The sequence below is a fragment of the Amphiura filiformis genome, chromosome 11, assembly GCF_039555335.1.
Source record: "Amphiura filiformis chromosome 11, Afil_fr2py, whole genome shotgun sequence".
Lineage (NCBI taxonomy): Eukaryota > Metazoa > Echinodermata > Ophiuroidea > Amphilepidida > Amphiuridae > Amphiura > Amphiura filiformis.
The window spans coordinates 7,350,536-7,373,060 of NC_092638.1; the positions used below are offsets into that span (position 1 = coordinate 7,350,536).

Sequence of the window (22,525 nt, forward strand, 5' to 3'; positions counted from 1 at the left end):
CATGATATCCATACCCACCAAACTAGAAATCATAGTACAAATACATTGATTGTGCCAAAATTTAAATCAAATTCAGGGCTACGTACATTTCATGTGAGAGCAGCCTATGCATGGAATAATTTATCTCCGGTAGTTAGAGCAGAGTTGGAGAATATTTCAATAGGCCAATTCAAATCAAAAATTTACCAAGCTCCTGTTTGAAAAGTTTATGCTTGAGTATATTGTAATTTTCATTCAATTTCATTATTATCACATAACTTTTTGTTGTATTTCTAGTAACTTGATACCTTTCTTTTTTTTTTTTTTTTTTTTTTTTAATGTGTACATCTTGTGTAAATTTTAATTATGTCTGTATATATTATAATGTACTTTGTATGAGGGCCTGCTTGGAAAGCAGTGCTTGTCACTGAAGCTGTTTTACCCTCAATAAAGAAAGATTTCTATCTATCTATCTATCTATTAGGACAGCATCCTAGTTTGCCGCTGAATGTAAGTGACTGTCCATGTCGCTTTGGGTTGATAATGCTTGATTTCCAAATATCCTTCACTATAAATGAAATAAGAAAAAACAAAGAAAACTAATCATGTGTTTGACTTAATTAGCACCCTCCCCTAATTAAGTCCCCCTGCATACTATTTTAGAGTCCATTTTCATCTTTTACTTCTGGCATGCAATTAGATGAGATATTATTCATTAAATTACAGGTACACCATCTGGAGTTTCAATGGCTGTGACATTTGTTTACAAAGTTTATTTCAATTATGATATTGTTTTCCATGGAACATCTTTATCTATATAAAAATATGCTATTCTCTGTACAATGTAGATCTGTAGGTCTGTAGATCTGTCTGTCTGTCTGTGACTGCTAATGTGAGGCCGTCGTAGGTAGTACAGGGCCCAAACTTGGTGGGTGGGTGTAGTTCTGTCCTGGCAAGAAGAAGTTTATGTTCGTTAAGTCATCTGACACCGGCCCCCCTCCCAGAGGTCATCTGAGGTAAAATCACTAAAAACTGTCTTGTGAGGCTGTCGTATGTCGTACGGGGCCCAAACTTGGTGGGTGGGTGTAGGGGTGTCCTGGCAAGAAAAAGTTTATGTTCGTAAAGTCATCTGACCCCGGGGCCCCCTCCCAGGGGTCATCTGAGGTCAAATTACTAAAAACTGTTGTATGGGCATGAAACTTGGTAGGTACAGTCAACATTTAGAGCCAACAAACTGTCGTGTTAGGCTGTCGTAGGTCGTACGGGCCCAAACTCGGTGGGTGGGTGTAGTTCTGTCCTGGCAAGAAAAAGTTTATGTTCAGAAGTCATCTGACCCGGGGCCCCTCCCAGGGGTCATCTGAGGTCAAATTACTAAAAACTGTTGTATGGGCATGAAACTTGGTAGGTACAGTCAACATTTAGAGCCAACAAACTGTCGTGTTAGGCTGTCATAGGTCGTACGGACCCAAACTCGGTGGGTGGGTGTAGTTCTGTCCTGGCAAGAAAAAGTTTATGTTCGTAAAGTCATCTGACCCCGGGGCCCCTTCCCAGGGGTCATCTGAGGTCAAATTACTAAAAACTGTTGTATGGGCATGAAACTTGGTAGGTACAGTCAACATTTTGGAAGGTCATTTTTGGGTCATCTGAGGTCACCAAGGGTCATCTGAGGTCAAATTACTAAAAGCTGTCATATGGGCATGAAATTTGGTGGGTACAGTCACCATCAGCCATAGGTAATCGCGCCCAGCCGAGAACCGCCAAATATGGGTAACCGCCTAGTATTGAATAATACGCTATTCTCTGTAGATTTGTCCCTTGTAGAAATTATATATGGAGTCCGGCATTTTTTTCCAGAAAAATGCCGAACAGGTGACCCTATAGCCCATGCAGCTTACGCCACCTCACAAATAGCTTGGTGTTTCTGAAATGTAACATGTAACACATTTTGAAAGTTTAGTCAAATCGTCATAAAAAGTTGGATCCTGCTCATTTGTCACAGACAATCTATTTCCCAGGCCTAAATGAGGATTAAATATGAATCAGGGCCTAATAGTTGGGTTTTAAGCCTTTACTAATGTATTACATTAAGTCATATTGCACTTTTCCTCGTTTGAAACTCATTTGATTTTTTCCTCCAAGGGTGTAGAAGACTTGTATTAATTTTTACTGGTGTGCACTCTTAGAGCCAAATTTGTGGAAAGTTAATTTGGGGTCATCTGGGGTCACCCAGGGGTCATCTGAGGTCAAATTAGTAAAAACTGTTGTATGGACATGAAATTTAGTAGGTACAGTCAACATTTAAAGCCAAATTTTTGGAAGGTCATTTTGGGGTCATCCAGGGGTCATCTGAGGTCAATTTGTACAAACTGTCATATGGGCAGGAAACTTGGTGGGTACAGTCAACATTTAGAGCCAAATTTTGGGGTCACCAGGGGTCATCTGAGGTTTAGTAAAAACTTAGTCTCCTACGCAGCCAGTTTGGTTATGCTCCCTCCACACAGTCTGCCAATGACCAAGTATACAGCGTTTCTGATTAGCTAAGAGGGCAACAATGCAAAGTCTATGAGAACCTGATCAGCAGCGCTGTATCCGGGAACTTGATTGCCCGTGGGTTGAACTCCTGGCTGAATAATCAGATACGCGAGCAGCATGTGCTAGATGACGTCATGGGAAACGGCTAGCCAATCAAAAAGAACTCATTCGTTGTCGTTGGCAGACTGTTTGTGTGGAGGGTGCGGAACCAAACTGGCTGCTGTGGAGACTAGTAAAAACTAAGCAAGAGAAAGCAGATCCTAAGCCGCCAGATCTGGACGCATAAGCCGCAAACCAAAACGACTCAGAGATGAAATATGAGTGGTACGTGTCCTCATCTGCTGCAGGTGTATCGGTTGTTTGAATTTAGTAACATGTAACAGCAGCACTGTTGTTTACGTGTACATGTCTGTCCTAACAAGTTGTTTGTAATCGTTATTTGTTATATGTTAGAAGTTGTTACTAAAGTGTTTATGCATAAATGATTCACAATTTACCAAGATGCAAATACACAATGCAGACATGACAATCAAATTATGCAAAACCAAAATTTATTGGTAAAGTTAAATCGCAAATACACATTGAATTTCATACAACAATTTATTAAATTTTTGGTTCTAATTAATATTAGTAACCACAATTTAATCACATTCATGACAACTGCAATTATAATGTTTTTCAACATATTTATATCTGAACGGATGTTGCGATATCATCCAGGAACTATTATAACATCCCTCATAGAGCACCACATTAAATAGCCAGGGGAGCCAGGAGGTTTCCTATTACTAAAGTCCTAAATTTTGAGATGACTTGCATCTTTGAAGGTGAAATTCTAATGTCATTTTCCTGCTACATTCAGAAATTTCAATCAACATGAAAAATCATAGAGGTGATGTCAGGTGTGAACTTAGTTTCATTATTTCTGAGTTTTATTATATTTTCCTACACTTTGAGTCGGGATTCAACTTGTCAACACCTCTGAATCAGAATTTCACACTACTTCATGCCACTCGTATACAACATGATTAAGGTTTGAGTTTATAAGCATACATATTCTTGAGCAATCTTGTCAGTTTTCTTACCATGACACTTCAGGGCATCAACTATGTCTTGCTTCTCTATGCAGAGAGATATGTCAATTCCTTGTGCTAACGCCAATGCTTTCAACTCTTTGACACTTTTCTTTCGTAAGTGATCATTTACGGTGTCATCACGCACTGGTTCTGCTCCTGTATTATTTTAAAAAAAAGTAGTGTCTTCAGTCCATGGTAAGGGGCACCATTAGATTAGGTGGGACCCTCGGGCCAAAAGCAATTAAAATCATGGTGGGTGGCTAATTTGTTACTTGTTACACTACACATTTGACAATTCAATAGGCCTGTGAAAATTGATGAAGGTTCTCAAATTTCAAACTCAAGGCATAAAATGATCATTTTTTCACGGCAGTGAAATGATGCCACTTGCACCCACATCTCATATGCACAGTTTATCCCTTACATATCCTGTGTCTTGAATAGCTGTATAGCCACCAACACTGTGGTTAAGAGGCTAGGAAATAATTCCTAATATCTCATACCCTAGTTTGTATGCCTTTATCTAATCTTGCCCCAGCCTTAAACCCGGCAAAGAGTGAAAGAGTCTGTTAAGTGGAGGAATTTTTAGCCTTTTTTTATAAACATGTTTGCAATTGGCTTATAGCCATCACATGCTGACAATACAAATAACTGATTGGTTAATCAAAACTATCAGGTCATGGTGAGGCCTAATCACAAAGTAAACATATCATCTGATATTAGAAAACTGTGCAGCAGGCGATTTACTTCAGAAAAAGTTCAATATAATTACATTGCACAAAACTAAGTCCATTATCTATAGTTAATTGAATGTTTATTGACTCTTGTAATAACCCATGTGTATAAACCTGTATAATATTGGAGCTCATAAAAGCAGGACCATGACCCTGACATAAAAATTCCTTTAAAAAAGGAATGGAGTGCCCAATGTCAGCTTGGTCGTGATGTGGTGAATTTCATGGTGTTTAGATTTGGTATTATTATCTCTCTTGCAAACCCAGTGACACCTCATTATAGAAATCAGACCTGTTGATAGGTTGTAAGAGGGGATAGCCTTTTCCAGGCACAAATTGGGCCATATATAAAGAAAGTTTTGCTACTTTGCAACGCAATAAAAATCTAATGCAAAATGAGATCCTCTAGGTGGCTCCCGAGGGGCTTAAAAACTAAATGCAAAATGAGGTTTTTAAAAAATATGGTTTTCCAGAATCAAGATGCAGGTATTATTATTAAGCCTCATATCACTTATTTATTGTCTAATAAGTACAGAGTAGATTAGATATGAATATTAAATGTTAGACCAAAGTAGCTCAAAGTACATGTACTATATAATACACCTGATCCGTGAACTTTTTTAAACACAAATTATTGTTAGTAGTAATTTTGGCCAGATTTCACTGCAGTACTTGAAATTAAATTAATTCTGTGGATATTTATGATGGACAACTTTTGAATCATTCAGCTTTTCTTCTTGTCATCCAATATCTTTTTGACATCTGTCAGTAAATGACTCTGCCAAATTTTAAGCCGTTCATTCACTAGTTTTAGATGTTTCTTTGTAAGTGTTTGTTTTCAAATAAATAGCACTCATGAATAACACCAAAGTATTAAATTCTGACTGATTAACTCTCTTTTTTTAACCAATTACTCATTTCTGATTTCACATCTCTCATGGTCCAGTTTATGGTACAATTTGCCCTGGAATAAAAATGTAACAAATATGAAACCTACTGGTCAATGCTGTTGTTTTCAGCCTTTTAGCACTATTCATCTGCAAGTCATCATTAGTGGTGTCTTGATCGTCACACACTGGTTCTGCTGCTTCTGGATTTCAAAATAACAACAGCTATTTTCAACAACAAGTCTTTGTTCAATTGCAAAAACACTATCTGGAGGTCATGCAAATCATCTCCCAGCATCATGAGACATGAAAGTGATGCCATCACTTTATGCAATATGCAAAGGAATCAACAGAAATTCATCACAAATTTGAACTTTCATGTTCAGAGAAAGATTTAAACATTAACCTTCATGTCCAAAGAAGTCAAGTTTCCTCAATGCTGCATCTGCTTTCATAGTTTAATACCATTCTACATTGTTGGCACTGATGTCACCAGAGACGATTTGAACCACCTCCTGATTAATACCAGTAAAATAATTTAAGTTAGGGCCAGTGTATAGTCAGGGTGTTTTGTGTGCATTTCCCAATGTCAAAGGTAATATCAGTGATCCATGCAAAGTAGTAGAAATTTTAGGAATGAAGGATAAATCAATAAAACTATCATTAGGTGTTTAGTCATATAAAAAGTATTCACAACAAGGCAGTTCTCAAACAAAATACCAAAAAAGTATTAGGCGTAGAACCCACAGAGTTCTTTTATTGTATTCTTTATTTTTTTCTATCTCATTTGACATCACCCGGAGGGTAACACCTTGGTTAGTTTTTGAGACATTTCATTTTAAATGTTTAAAAAGTGAAAGTCCAAGTCACAAGCTTTTATTTTGATGTAGGCTGCACTTTCATATAACTTGAAATAAAGAAAGCAGAAAATGTGTAAACACTGAAAGTCCAATTCACAAGTTTTAATTTAATGTAGGTTGCACTTTTATAGCACATGAATAACACCAAAGTATTAAATACAAATTTTTTAACCAATTACTCATTTCTGATTTCACTTCTCTCATGGTCCAGTGAGTGGTACAATTTTCCCTGGTCAATGCTGCCATTTTCAGCCTTTTAGCATTATTCATCTGCAAGTCATCATTAGTGGTGTCTTGATCGTCACACACTGGTTCTGCTGCTTCTGGATTTCAAAATAACAACAGCTATTTTCAACAACAAGCCTTCTTGGAAAACAGTGGCATGATCGATTCTCAAACACAAGTCTTGCCTGCTTATGTGACCACCTGCTTATGCAGTAGTTTTGAACAATACTCAAATATAGGGAGTGGCCCAACCAGGGACCAATAACCCACCTCTCAAGTTATTTTAGGATTAGCACCTCCATAGTCATTTTATTGTATTTGTTATTGTCTGCTATATCATTTGACACCACCCAGAGGGTGACACATGTTTGAATTTTGGAGATATTATTTTGAAAAATAAACCCAAATATGTGGAGTGGCACGCCAGGGTCCCACAATATTGAATTTTACAAATACCCATACAACTATTAGGAGTAGAACCATCAGAATCCTTTTATTGCATTCTTTCTTTTATTCTCTATTATTTGACACCACCCGGAGGGTGAAACCATATGACATTTTTCAAACTATTAGGAGTAGCACCCCAGACTTATTTTATTGTATTCGTTATAGTTTTCTCTTTCATTTGACACCACCCAGAGGGTCACACCTGTTTTAAATTTGGAGATTTTAAATTTGGACAACACCCAAATATGGAGGGTGGCACCTCCAGGAACCATAATGAATTTTAATATTAAAAATACCCAAAAAAGGTATTAGGAGTAGACCCCAGAGTTTTTGTATTGCATTCTTTCTTTAGCTCTTTTTCATTTGACATCACCCAGAGGGTGACACCATTGTTAGTTTTTGAGAAAGTTTATTTTAGAGAGTCATCAATTATACAACATCTTTTAAATTATTAGTATTAGGAGTAGCTGCCCTGAGTTATTTTGCTATATTCATTATAGTCTTCTCTTTTATTTGACACTACCCAGAGGGTCAACCTGTTTTAATTTTTGAGATATCAATTTTGTAAAATACACAAATATGGGGAGTGACACCCCCAGGATCTCACAATATTGAATTGCAAAAATACTCAAAACTATTAGGAGTAGAACCCCCAGAGTTCTTTTATTTTATTCTTTATTTTGTTCTCTCTCATTTGGCACCATCCGGAGGGTGACACCATTGTTAGTTATTGAGATATTTCATTTTAAAAAGTCATCACTTATACTACGTTTTTTGAAGTATTAAGAGTAGCACCCCCTGAGATTTTATGCTTAGATACTGAAAAACATACACAGTGCACAACTATCACCAAAAAAATGGGCACATCGGCCTTCATTCCAAACATTTTTTCCATTTTAATGCAGCAGGTATGGTCAGCAAATGGAAACACTGGTTGTTATTTCTTCAGTCAGATAGGGTTGGACCTGAACATATCTTGACCAATTAAAAGTGAAATGACTCAAATTAATGTAGCATGCTTTGTATTTTTACATTTGGGGCCCTAGGGTCGTGACCTTTGACCTCTGGGACCAAGATGGTCAAAAGGCACATCTACAGGGTAGGTCTTGGGACCTTTGTAGCTTTGTCGCTAGCCTTGACCAAAGTATATATGTGTTTGATAGCAGAAGGAAAAGAAGGAGAAGACACCGCAGGATAACAATATATCCTGCATTCTCTGCATGCGGTATAACTGCTGAAATACAAGAGTCCAGCGGAAGTTTGGCTGAACTGACAACAACAACAAATTTCCATGACTGGGAGGTTGTGCAAATCATCTCCAAGAGATGGACATTGATGTCCTCAGTTTATGCATTTTTTTAAAACAAGGAATCAGCATGAATTCATAATGGATTTGAACATTAATTGTCATGTTTAGAGAAGTCAAGTTACCTTGAGAGTTAGCATTATTATTATTGGCAGTTTTGTGTGTGATGTTACTTCCATGTTTCGCCTCTTTGGGAGATGATTTGCACAACCTCCCAACAGGAAAATAACTTGAGCTACAATCCCGAAATATGTCTTGAAACATTAAAGCGTCTTTAGGGAAAATTAGTCCCCCACTCCCCGTGCAATGTTGAAACGCGTGCAAATGTGTTCAGCGTGTCTCCAAAGTGTCGCAACATTGAATGATGGGGGTGGGGAAGGAAAAGTGTTAATTGATGGCCCAGCTTTCTTCTAATTCCAAATATTGAACATTTTATCCACATTAAATATACACTTTGGATTTCATTCAAGATGCCTAAAGCGTTTCAACGACATTTTTCGGGATTGTCTGAGGCAAACGCTAAAATTAACATCTGATTTTAATCTTTTGGCTATAACTTTAAAACTACTTGATAGAATCACTCCAAATTTTCAATGAATATTAGTTAGTGCATAAGCTATGATGTGGGTATAAAATAAAGCAACTAATTGTATCAATTTTGACTATATCGCCCTGCACTACAAGCAGCTTGCACCCATCACCTGTGTATGTCTACAATCATAGATTGAATACAATAGCGCTCTTTTCAAACATACTAATCTTACAGATGTGAGTGATCAGCATGATATAGTTCAATGCATAGGTACCGCGTGAAAAATTTTCCATGACTATTCATTAATAGATAGGCTATGATGTGGGCACAAAATAAAACAACTCATCTTTTATTTAGGTAGTGGTCAAATAATTCTTTTGTACTCCATCCATTTGCATATCTTCTGGAGCGTGCCTATAGAGGAGATGATTTGAACTAATGACCTTATGTGCAAGCACTCTATAAGTAAAATACTTATGAAACGTATGAAATTTGAACGGGTGGGGTGTGTGTGTGGGGGGGTATCTTACAATTGCTATAGTGCCCATATTCATGACCTTTAAAGATGTCCGGATCTATGTTTGTCTTTATTACAATTTAAAACAAAACAATCAATTATCATGCCATAGATAAATTAGGGTTTTAAAACTTATTTTCGTGTTTCATAATGTCAATTGTCATGAATACAGAAGAATAGTTTATCTTACAATTGCTATAGTGCCCATATTCATAACCTTTAAATATGTCCGGATCTATTTGTGTCTTTATTACAATTAAAATAAAATCAATTATCATGGCATAGATAAATTAGGGCTTTAAAACTTATTTTCGTGTTTCACAATGTCAATTGTCATGAATACAGAAGAATAGTTTACTAGTTTGAATAAGTCAAAAAAAAAAAAAAAGAAGAAAAAAAGGTGAAACTGTTGAGGCTCGAACCAATAGCCTTCCGTTTCACCGTCTGAAGTACTGTCCATTACACCACGCTGTCATGTTGAAATAATTACGGATTCCGTGATATATGGGTGCGCATTGCATTCTCGTGATTATGAAAATGGTAAATCTCGACAGACGATTTACATTTGCTAAAATCAGTAAAATGTAAATAATGTTAGAGCTAACAAAACGTAAAATAGTAAAATTAGATGTAGTTTTTAACAAGCTTTCAAACAAAACACTTTACAAATAAAAGTTGACACCAAATCGGCCTAAATTATGAATTTTGTCAACGGTTTACCATTTCTAAATTAAAGAAACTCCTTGTATTAATATTCAGTATTAGGCTAGGGTAAACCGTCAAATCACTATGTGATTCAATGGGACGATTTACAATCGCACTTTACCATTTCACGCAAATAAAATATCAATTTTAAAGATATCTCTGCATGAGTAGGCCTACTTCATAAGCGTATTAATGCGATTTTGTTATTGGTTGCGTTTTTGTTTTTTGCTCGGGGGCGTTGGTCTGAAAAAAGGTGAAAAAGGTCGTTTTTGACTATATTGCCCTGCACTGCAGCGTTCACGCGATACCTATGCATTGAACTATATCATGCTGATCACTCACATCTGTAAGATTAGTATGTTTGAAAAGAGCGTTATTGTATTCAATCTATGATTGTAGACATACACAGGTGGGGGGTGCAACCTGCTTGTAGTGCAGGGCGATATAGTCAAAATTGATACAATTAGTTGTTTTATTTTATACCCATATCATAGCTTATGCACTAACTAATATTCATTGAAAATTTGGAGTGATTCTATCAAGTAGTTTTAAAGTTATAGCCAAAAGATTAAAATCAGATGTTAATTTTAGCGTTTGCCTCAGACAATCCCCGAAAAATCCCCGTGCAATGTTGAAACGTGCAAATGTGTTCAGCGTGTCTCCAAAGTGTCGCAACATTGAATGATGGGGGGTGGGGAAGGGAAAAGTGTTAATTGATGGCCCAGCTTTCTTCTAATTCCAAATATTGAACATTTTTATCCACATTAAATATACACTTTGGATTTCATTCAAGATGCCTAAAGCGTTTCAACGACATTTTTCGGGATTGTAGTTAGGGCTAGTAAATAATCTGACTGCTTTGTGTGCATTTGTCCATGCCCTACTGGGATTTTCTGTTCTCTATTGCAAATTATAGCTATTTAACCGACTTGTTTGTGTTTATCCATGCACCACTGAAACTTTCTGTTCTCTATTGCAAAAGATTAGCTATTACCAGTGCAGTCAGGGATATGTTCTTCTTCTTTCCATTTAGTTGCTGGATCAAATTTTGGTTATTGTCACAATGATGACAAAATGCACATAAAACATCCAACTATATAGTATACTGACCCTTGGGCCTACATTAATAACAAAATGGACACAAAACATACAACTATATAGTATACTGACCCTTAGGCCTACATTAATAACAACATACCAACTCTCCTAAGGCTCTGGAAGTGCCACTTCCACACATGTCCCAGGAGTAAAGGCTGCTCTAACCCATCTCTACTGCCTGAAATCCTTATAAAAGGATCATCGTTGTCTGCCCCTTGTGGGGAACTGGTTACTATGAGTATATCTCTCTGCAAAAGATGAGCAGTAGCAGTGACGACAATAGTATCTGCCCATTCACCATCTCTTGCCATGGAAGTACAATATGTTTCCCAATCTGGCTGGATTGCTTGAAAGTCAATGGTGCCATCCTGGGCCTGCATGGATGGAGCAAAATTGCAAATTTGAGCATAAATTGCTACCAGCCTGTTGGGCTGGTAATTTGTCAATTGTACCAACCTGACAGCAAAGTTACCAGCTACTGACTATTGGGTTTAGCATTAAGCATACATTCCTACTAGCTATGATGAGATAATGTGTCCAAGTTAAAAGGGTTAGGCCAGCCTTGGAATTTACGAATTATTTACTTGTGGTGCATCTCACTTTTCAAGTTCAGAAGCAACTCCTCACTAGGTGCAGTTTTTAAGGGTTATAGAAATGAAGTTGCTGATAACTCAAAATCAAAATGCTTGCATCTGTGATTTTTGTCGCATTTTGTTGGGCATAAAAATAAGATTTCTTATGAATTATGAGTATACAAAGTTTAACATTTAAAATGAACTGGTCAGCATGAAAAGTTGCACAATTTTAGTAAATTTGGCAATTGTTCAAACTATGTGATATATTTTTGCAGGGCTGCTTAATTATTTTTTGGGGCTTGACGTAACAGCAGAACAGGTTAAAAAGCTGTATCACAATTTTGCACCCCATTCTTAAAATAAGGTGTAATAGGCATGTTTTGAGGTGCAAAATGTGATGCGATAGGGCTTAATTCCAAGTCTAGATTAGGCCTACTATATGCCAGGATATTGCATTCGTTTTATTTTTGTGCAAATGTTGCAGCTAGTTTGTGTTTCTTTTTTATTCCAGTTTCAATGACCTACACATTAAACCCTATGGATCAAAAATATTTTTGTGAGCTCCTTGAATGGATCTGGAATGAGCGTTTCGATTGTATTTTTTGTGGGACATGAGAACACATCAGACATATCAAATTGCATTCTAAATACAAAGAATGTCTTTCTGATATCAAATAATTTTCTTTTTTGAAATTCACGATATAATACAAATTTTATGACAAATTATTAAAATTTGATATTTTTCACATTTTGGATATATAAGTCCTTGAAGTAAATTTTATAAATCTAATGATATATTCTACGAAAGGTCAAAATTTTCAATTGATCGTCGGCTTTTCATCCCACCTGCATACACTTTAAGTATAAATCATCAGATTTACAAAGTTTACTTCGAGTACTGTTAAATATCAAAAATATCAATTTTTAATCATTCGCCATAAAATGTGTATTACATTGCGAATTTCAAAAAATCAAAATTATTTGATATCAGAAGGACATTCTTCGTATTCAGAATGCAATTCGATATGTCTGATGTGCTTTAATGTCCCTCAATAAATACTGTCCAAACGTTCATACCCCATCCCTTATGAGCCCACAAAAATATTTTCAGAATTCAGAACTTTTTTTATGATACAGTAAGCAAAAAAGTAATGCAGTACCTGAATAGAGGGATGCCTTCGTAAGAATTCTACAACAGACTGTCTGAGATCACTAGGGGTTTGGTGAGGCAAGTTAAGAAGATTCAGTTGATCAGAGACAGCACTGAAGAAGCAGTTTCCATCCCCAGGAGTCTTGCCATGGATGGCTAGATTGAGCTTCCTGCAATTTTCTTCCAAATACTTCACCATATGGCTTTCAGAGACAGGCAGGTCAATCCATATTTGTTGAAATCTCTCCAATATACTCTTGAACTGAGCAGGATCTTTGCACTGTGTACCTATATTATACATTCAAAAATAGTAAAAGTCGAAGGACGAAGTACAATTTTACGGTTCTTGGCTTGCGCAATTCTCGACGCAAAGCATTGGTTGCAATGCCTCATCAGTTTAACCATGGCGATTTTACTAGGAGCTTTAGAAAATGTTTCAAAAATAGATGAAGAAATCCATATTGAAATGCCCTGAGCCTACGGGCGTCTCCCTATCTTTTTCTGGCTTTACCTTTTTCTTGTGTATGAAACTTTCATCAAATGTAAATGACTTCGGTGATGCAATTTTGCGTCGCCATCGACTGACGAACAAACATTGACCCAGGAGAGTTTGTTGACATCTTCGTCACGTGTCTTGTTTACTTGCTGTATTTGCACAATGTGCACATTCCTGATTATTTGCGTTTCAGACTTTCATAAATGAAACCCAAATTATTCCTTTTGTTAATTAATTGACGCTAATTGCATGTTAATTGTCCCATTACTTCTCTTCCTCGTTATTGTGAATGCGTCTGCATTTGTGGTATGCATTATGCAGCGGAAGGTAGACGCATTTCTGCAGTGACATCGAAGAGATGCGGCAACGTATGTGAGACGCACTTTTGCGTCACACTTTTATGTCGCCGTTCCCTGATTGATCGGTGCTGTAGCTGTAGGTCGACTGGCATGTGACAGGAGCGTGCGCTTGGGCCAGTCTACCGCTGCACCTTCACTTATGATTTGGAGCTTGTTGAGTTAAACACGTACCTTTGTTTCTGTGCAAAGACGCCTTGACCATTTGTTTAGAGACATGACTTTCAATATGAGCAGCAGTCTCTGTATGGTTAGGATTCGTGTTTTATTACTAAATCGTGTTATTTTGTGATTGTACTTGCATTGTCGTTTTGCTCCATGTTTTCCGTTCTCTGAGTTATTTATCAGGAAATCATGCATCATCCATATACCACACTCTGAGAAAATCATTACAATATGCTTTGTTACAGCAGGTTTTGCTTCAATTGTCATTTTACCAGGGGCAAAAAGACATAATTAATAAAATAAGATTAGTTATATTTGGGATTTGTTTGACTTCTTGCCATTTGCTACAATGACTAAATGCACACAAAACTATATATTATACTGACGCTCGAGTCTACATACCAATTTTCCTAAGACTCTGGTAGTGTAACTCCCACACATGTCCGAGGAGTAAAGGCTGCTCTGAACCATCTGTACTGCCTGAAATCCTTATAGAAGGATCATCGTTGTCTGCTCCTTGTGGGGAACTGGTTACTATGAGTATGTCTCTCTGCAAAAGATGGGCAGTAGCAGTGATGACAATATGGTCCGCCCATACACCATCTCTTGCCATGGAAGTACAATAAGTTTCCCAATCTGGCTGGATTGCTTTAAAGTTAATGGTGCCATCCTGGGCCTGCATGGAAGAAGGACATATGTATAACAGAATATATCACAGCCAACCTTAAACTTATCTTAATCTAAGAAATAAGGGGTACGATAAAGTATATTTACATGTATGGTCAGGTTGGTTTTTTTGTTTTGTTTTTTGGCACTAGCCAGTAAAGCCAGTAAATGTTACCAGACAAAAAGGAATTTTAATCTGCCTTAAATTGAGCACTAAATTGAACATAAATACTTTTATTACCCAGACAGGTTGGTAATTTGTCCATTTGCCCAATAGCAGAATTCAACCATTGGCTTTCAGGCTAGTGTTAAAGTACATACAGGGTGAGTAAAAAAATGTGCAATAGAGAAAAGAATCCACTTTTATTTAAGTTAAACCTTTTAGGTTTTTAAACATTTTATACATAACATGTCCATTAGTGATCTTGTTTGAAAAAATCAAGGAACTAACATTTACCATTCATTTTATAGCGATACCCGATTTTAATGTTTGTCCAAGAGATATCTAAAATTTGAATGTCTGGAGCTGGAGTTGAATGAGGTATGAAAGACTTTTACTTTAAAAAGTAATGTTAGAAAGTTTGTTTAAATAGAAAAAATGAAATTAAAATAACGTACAAATCAACCTTATTTACGTTACAGTCAGTTTCAGAGCTGGGACCTTTTTCAAGCATTGTGTGCTCTCATTCAAAATACATGGTACCTCGTGGACAAATAATGGAATTGGGTATCACAGCAAAAGGACCCGTAAAAATTAAACGGTAGTAGCGAGTCACTTCATTTTGTCACAGAAGGTGACTATTGAGTGTGACATTTATAGAAACTTTCAATAATGGGAAAGTTCAACTTGGTTACATAAATATCGATTCTTTTCTCTATTGCACTTTTTTTTTACTCACCCTGTACCTGCTAGTTATGGTATAATAATGCATTAAAATTGAAAAAGGTAAATTATATAATCTTGGTGACATCATTTTAACAATTCCAAAGCTCTGGTGAGCAGATTGCTGTTTGTTTCATTTCCAATTCATGTGGGTCTAAATGGGGATTTTTAATTCCCAATTCTCAAAAATTAAGCATGAAAAAACAAAAATAAACCCTCACAAACTTCATGTGATAGAGTAATCAAAAGTAATGCAGTACCTGAATAGAGGGATTTCTTCGTAAGAATTCAACAACAGACTGTCTGAGATCACTAGGGCTTTGGTGAGGCAAGTTAAGAAGATCCAGTTGATCAGAGACAGCATTGAAGAGGCAGTTTCCATCCCCAGGAGTCTTGCCATGGAAGGCTAGATTGAGCTTCTTGCAATTTTCTTCCAAATACTTCACCACTTGGCTTTCTGATGTCTGCTGTTCAATCCATATTTGTTGAAGTCTCTCCAGTATACTCTTGAATTGAGCAGGATCTATGTACTGTGTACCTATATCATACATGCAAAATTACAATGGAATCAAGTAAGAAACCAAGACTTGGTGTAAAAGAGGAACATATTTATTTTATTTTTTTCTCAACACATTGATTCATTTACCTTTGACTTGGCTTTCAGAACTTCTAAGGCTTTGCTCACTGTTTGGTGGACTAGGCTGTCCAATTGATACACAAGAAGAAAGAACTGTAATAAATGGGAAATTAAAATTTCTAGTAAAAAACCTGGGATAAATACCAAATGTAATGGCTCATTCCAAGATGTTGAGATTTGTGGCCACAATAGTAGAATACTTTTATACACAACAATGGGCATATGTCTGATTGACCAGAGGCATAGCATGAGTCATTCTATTGGGGGAGGGGGTGCATTGATCATGATGAGGGGACCACCAGGCCTGATTTTCAAATCGATTAGGGGCACGTGCCCCTCATGCCCCTATGACACTAGTATACTCTTGAATTGAGCAGGATCTATGTACTGTGTACCTATATCATACATGCAAAATTACAATGGAATCAAATAGGAAACCAAGACTTGGTGTAAAAGAGGAACATATTTTTTTTTCTCAACTCATTGATTTGCTTACCTTTGTCTTGGCTTTCAGAACTTCTTGGGCTCTGCTCACTGTTTGGTTGAATATCTTGTCCAATTGATACACAAGATGAAAGAACTGTAATAAATGGGAAATTAAAACTTCTAGTAAAAAACCTGGGATAAATACCAAATGTAATGGAGCTTAATGGCTCATTCCAAGATGTTGAGATTTGGGGCCACAATAGTATGAGTCATTCTATTGGGGGAGGGGGTGCATCGATCATGATGAGGGCACCACCAGCCCTGATTTTACTAATCGATTAGGGGCATGTGCCCCTCATGCCCTTATGACACTACGCCACTGTGATTGACCGATTGATAGCTATCCTTATCATGCATAGTGTATCTTCAGCTGTACTGCTAACTGGGGTTATTATCTGTTACAAATCCAGTGACACCTCATGCATATTTACCTGGGTAGGATTATGACATGTTCACTGGCGGTGCATGGAAACTAACACAGCAGTCTGGTTATATTGATTTATCAAAGTAAAATACTTTTTCAATGCATCTAAAGGCCCATGGAAATTAATAAGGTGTCTTTTGGAGCTGGAATACAGGGTGTCCCAAAAAAAGAGGCCCCTCATTGCACCCTCTTTTTCTCCTATTTCAGAAAAGTTGATGTTGGAATGTAAAGAAGCCTTTACCCGTTAGCTTTAATAAACCGAAACAATTATCTCAATCGGCTCATAACTTTTGAAGATATGCCCTATTAAAGAAATGTATCCATTTTTTCACTCTGTCCACGGAGGAGGTTTGGCTACTTCAAAGATTGAAAAGTGCATATACCATGCATGAATATAAAACATTCCTTGATGATAACTTTATTTTAGGGAATGGGCTTTATACCGGTGGGCTTATGGGTTATGGATTTTGTTAAGTGTCATTAATTTGGGCAAAATTGATGTGGGATGGGACTTCTTTTGCTATACTTGCAACTACTTATGTTTTTCTCGGTTATTTTATGCCTTTTTGTTTTATTATGTTTCTTACTTTATTGTTTCTTGCTTTCTTTTTATTGACAACATAAGTCATTTCTCTTTTTGGAATAAAAGGTAGCCCTGAAAAGGGCCGTTTAGTTTGTCTTTGGTTCTTTTGAAATGAGTTAACTGTGCTGCTCTGCCCTCTCCCTAGTTGCCTCCTTTACGAATACAGGTTTCAGCCCTAGTCCTCATTGCATCATTGCATCAATTGTGTTGCGTACCATCCTTGTGTGCCTGATACTTGTGAAAGTTAGACCTGAAAACATATTTTCTGTTAAATATACCACTTTAATTACGTTTATCACACCAGTGAATGTGTTCTGAGGCCTTATCTTTCCATGTCATTAACCTTTTTTTCATTTAATCTTTGATGTAGCCAAACCTCATCTGTGGACAGAGTGAAAAACGGGTACATTTCTTTAAAAGGGCATATCTTCAAAAGTTTTGAGCCGATTGAAATAATTGTTTTGGTTTATTAAAGCTAACGGGTAAAGGCTTCTTTACATACCAACATATACTTGAAATAGGAGAAAAAGAGGGCGCAATGAGGGGCCTCTTTTTTGGGACACCCTGTAGATAATAGCTCATAGGATTAATAATCACACTCATCCAAAATACCACAAAGATTCGCATAATGGTCCACATGGGCTCCCTTGACATTACTGGAATATTAGGCACATACTAAAAGTGCATATCCTCCCATAAATATCCACCAGCAAATAAGAGTAGGCACCCTTTATTCTTTTGGGATATTCACAGGGGAGCTCACTATTTGTATGTGAAATTTACCATCAGGCAAAGGAGCCCCTGTGCACCATTAGGCAAATCTTTATGGTGTTTCTCCATCTGCAGAATGTTTTAATTCCTATATTTCTTTGGATTTATATAGAAGCCTGCACTATTGTGCCACATGTACACTGCCCACTGTTTTTAATCAAAACATAGACATATTAACAATCAATTGCATATATACCTTTAATAACATCCTCAATAGTCGGCCGCCTTTTGAGATCCATACTCCAGCACTGTCTCATCAGATCTGATAGCGACTCTGGGCAACTTTCAGGTATGGCTGGTTGCTCTCCACCACAGACTCTGAAGACCAGTGTCTGCCATTCCATTCCCACAAAGGGTAGTTCCCTGGTGTAGATCTCTAACATCAGCATTCCATAAGCATAGATGTCTCCTGGTTTGGAATAGACACCCTTTCCTCGTTCATTCCCTTTGTGGATTTCTGGGGACATGTAGCGATAGGTTCCTCTTATGCTTGATGATGACTGTGAATGATGAATTGCACAGGCTAGACCAAAATCACATAACTTCAGCACATGATCAGCACATAACAAGCAATTGTTGGCTTTAATATCCCTATGCAGGAAGTTCAGTGAATGCAGATATTCAATAGCTGATGCAGCCTCTCTCATCCATTTAAGCTTCAAGTCATCTGGTAAAGGTTTGGATTGGTCTGATAGGTAGTCATGTAGTGACCCATTTGTTGCATACTCTAGAATGATCATATTCAGTGGGCCTTTCTTGTAGAATGCTAATAGAGCTACAATGTGACGATGGTGAAGTTGGCGCATGATGACAACTTCTTCTTCACGTAGGGAATAGACGCTCTTTGCTGCAGCCTCAGTGTATCCTTTGAATGGTTTCTTAAACGTGATACGATTGACAGTTCCAAAGGCTCCTTCACCAAGTTGCTCATGAAAGTCAATATTATCAATATGAGTCAAGACAGTAACTTTATCCTCCATTGTATCTGTAATGAAGCATGAAACTTAAGATTATTGAAAATTCTATTACAACCTTTGTCCATTTGTGATTTGTCAATACAAACACATCACGTGCATGCAAATTAATTGTGCATATTGGGTATTGTTTATGTCTGAAATGCAACAAAGCATGACACCTTCCACATAAAGCATTAAGCATGGCATACACGAGGCAATTTCAATTGCAAGGCCCATTACTTAGTGGGTGAGTTATGTGCTCACTGACCATGATGCTGAGCAATTGTACACTGTAAGTTGTACAAGTATATTCATTGATGTGATATTGGCCTGCCATTTATTTCTTCAGCAACTCATGATTTTTTTCTATAATACGAGAAGAGTAATTTTGAAAGTCTAGTAACAGGAAGGCCATAAATGACCCATCAACAGCTTATATGGAATTTGTTTACTTTATCCAAAACACTTTCAAAAAGGTAGAGGTCCTATAATTAAAATCAAATATGTTTTTGGGGAGTGATGATGGTCAAATAGAATAATTTATGTTAAATTATGTTTATTATTAATGGGGACCTATACACAATAGAAGGACTTTATGGGTATCATGGCCAAACACGGCCATGACAGGTGTTGTCTCTCTATTGTTACAGATTCTGAACAAGCTTTTTCTGATTCTGTGGATTCTTTTTTCCTGAAGCAAATGAATGATATTCTATCTAGAAAGAAAATATTATGCTAATATTCTAGATCTCATTTTCACAACTGTCCCCGACAGGCTCAATGGTGTTACCATATCACATGAAAGATTCTTAACAGATCACAAGCTGCTTCAATTTACTGTGAGTACAAGAGTTGAGCGTCTCAAACAAAGACCTCGATTTGTATACAATTTTACAGCAGCTGTAATCCAGCTATGGGTAAATAGCGAATACTAGCTATGGTTTAAATAGTCGTCAATGGTCAACAGCATTGATGTATGTGTTGCGCCGGAGGAATCAACCGTATGGTCAACGACAAAACACAATTACACAAAGCTCATATCTGGCATCCAGGGAGATGGTTTGTGTCAAGAGGAGGCTAGTACTGTAAGAACTCAGGAATGGCCCTCTACTGTTGGTACGGAAGGACCTGGCCACCCACCGTACTATTTGGCCTTGAATGTAAGCATGAGAGTACAAAGTCAAAAGAAAACGATGGTATCGGAAGGTGCGACCCGCAGGCCGGAAGATACGCCAATGGCTACTGGGGAAGAGAGAGATGCTGCTCAGAGTACACCTGTTGGTGATGACAGATCAGGATTAAAGCCTGCTACAGGAAGTCCTGTTCTTGACGGTCCCAGGAAGGAAAGGAACAGCACCCCTTTAAGGAAGCCAATAAATATTGCTACATGGAATGTACGCAGTATGTCAGGAGGAAAGATTGAAGTTGTGGAGAAGGAGATGGTTGCAAACAATATTAAGATCCTAGGAGTAACAGAGTTGTGGTGGCTTGGTCAAGGGAGGTTCACTACAGATGATGGAAGTATGTTCATCTATTCTGGAAAAGATACTGGAAGGAAACGAGGAGGTGTGGGTTTCATAATAGAAAGAACCACAGCCAAGTGTGTTTTGGGATATAATCCAATAAATGAAAGAGTGATGACTGTAAGACTGCAAGGACATCCTTTAAATGTATCTATCATACAAGTGTATGCACCAACATCAGATGCATCAGAGAGCGAGATGACAGACTTCTCTATGAGATGGTACAAGGAGTTATGGATAGTATACCTAGAAGAGACTTACTCATCGTACTGGGGGATTGGAATGCTAAGATTGGCAAAATGAAGGAGAAAACTGGGTGTATAGGCCAATATGGACTTGGGATCAGAAATGAATGTGGAGACAGACTGGAGGAATTTTGTGAAGCTAATAACCTAGTCATTGGGAACACGTTATTTCAGCAGCATCCACGGAGACTGTGGACTTGGATGAGCCCAGGAGATAGAACAAGAAACCAGATTGATTACATCATGGTCAGGAAGAGGTGGAGAACATCACTCCAAAATGTCAGGACACGACCAGGCACTGACTGTGGTAGTGACCATCAGCTACTTGTTGCCAAAGTAAAACTAAAACTGAGAGCTAAGAGAGGAAATGCACCACCTACCAGGTATGATGTTGACAACATTCCCACTCAATATTCAGTGGATGTGAAGAACAGGTTTGACGAGTTACTGAAAGTTAATGAAGAAGAGCAGACCCCAAATGAATTGTGGGAAGACATGAAAGAAACAGTCCAGAGCACAGCAAAGAAGTACATCCCTAGAAAGATGAAACGGAAACAGCCGTGGATCTCTCAGCAGACCTTAAACCTAGCTGATGACAGGAAGAGAGCAAAGGCAGATGGAGGAAAGGAAGAATGGGCACGCTTAAACAAAGAGGTCTCCAAAAGTGTTAAGGAGGACAAAAGAAACTACATCGAAAGGAAATGTGTGGAAATGGAAAGATGTAAGGGTGACTCAAAAATAGCTTTTGGTATTGCCAAAGAACTTACCAAGAAGTGGACCCCAGGATGGATGTTATAAATGATGAGAAAGGTAACACTCTTACCGAAAGTGTAGACATCAAAAGGGATGGGTTCAGTATAGTTCCCAGCTGTTTGAGGCACAAGATGACAAGGTGTATGTACAGTGTGAAACGAGTGAGGAAGAACCTCCACCATTGAGATCTGAAGTTGAGCTTGCCATGGAACAAATGAAAATGCTAAGTCACCTGGCATTGATAATGTAGCTTCTGAGTTGTGGAAGGCAACTGGGAAAGAAGGATAGACCTAATGTGGCGTCTATGTGGTATCATCTGGAAAAAGAAGAAATGGCCAAGAGACTGGTGCAGGGCAGTATTTATTCCATTGCCAAAGAAGGGAAATTTGAAAGAGTGTGCCAATCACCGGACCATCAGCCTGATTTGTCATGCAAGTAAAGTGCTTCTGAAGATCATCATCAAGAGAATGAAGAACAAAATGGAGCAAGAAATATCTGATGAGCAGGCAGGATTTCGTGAAGGAAGGGGTACTAGGGACCAAATTGTCAATATCAGGAATGTGATTGAGAAATGCAGAGAGCATAGACTTCCTCTTTACATGTGCTTCATAGATTACAGTAAAGCTTTTGACTGTGTTAGCCACCCTCAGATGTGGGAAACTATGAAAAGATGGGTTTCCCAAGTCATCTTGTGGATCTGATCAGCTGCTTATATGAAGACCAAGAATCGGCAGTCAGAACAAGTAGTGGAGACACAGATTGGTTCAAGATTGGAAGAGGCTTACGACAGGGCTGTGTGCTATCACCAAACCTATTTAACATCTACTCTGAAGACATAATGAGAACAGCTTTGGAGGGGTTTGAAGGTGGAGTGAAGTTTGGCGGTACAAGAATTACTAACCTGAGGTACGCCGATGATACCACTCTTATTTGTAGCAGCAGAGTAGAGCTGATTGAT

At 37.7% G+C, this 22,525-nt stretch overlaps 1 protein-coding gene across 1 annotated transcript in view; it reads right to left on the reverse strand.

The window, feature by feature from the left end:
• Positions 1 to 288: 288 nt before the first annotated feature.
• LOC140164111 (uncharacterized) overlaps positions 289 to 22,525 on the reverse strand; it is a 28,759-nt gene continuing 6,522 nt past the window's right edge. Inside the window, exons 4-14 of the mRNA XM_072187356.1 lie at positions 18,287 to 19,075; positions 16,323 to 16,406; positions 15,836 to 15,919; positions 15,450 to 15,727; positions 14,043 to 14,316; positions 12,634 to 12,911; positions 10,999 to 11,272; positions 6,248 to 6,391; positions 5,319 to 5,411; positions 3,597 to 3,743; positions 289 to 547 (exon numbers count right to left, since the gene is read on the reverse strand). Of these exons, the coding sequence (XP_072043457.1) occupies positions 453 to 547; positions 3,597 to 3,743; positions 5,319 to 5,411; positions 6,248 to 6,391; positions 10,999 to 11,272; positions 12,634 to 12,911; positions 14,043 to 14,316; positions 15,450 to 15,727; positions 15,836 to 15,919; positions 16,323 to 16,406; positions 18,287 to 19,075 (2,540 nt within the window). The 3' untranslated portion in view covers positions 289 to 452. The remainder of the gene's footprint in view (positions 548 to 3,596; positions 3,744 to 5,318; positions 5,412 to 6,247; positions 6,392 to 10,998; positions 11,273 to 12,633; positions 12,912 to 14,042; positions 14,317 to 15,449; positions 15,728 to 15,835; positions 15,920 to 16,322; positions 16,407 to 18,286; positions 19,076 to 22,525) is intronic.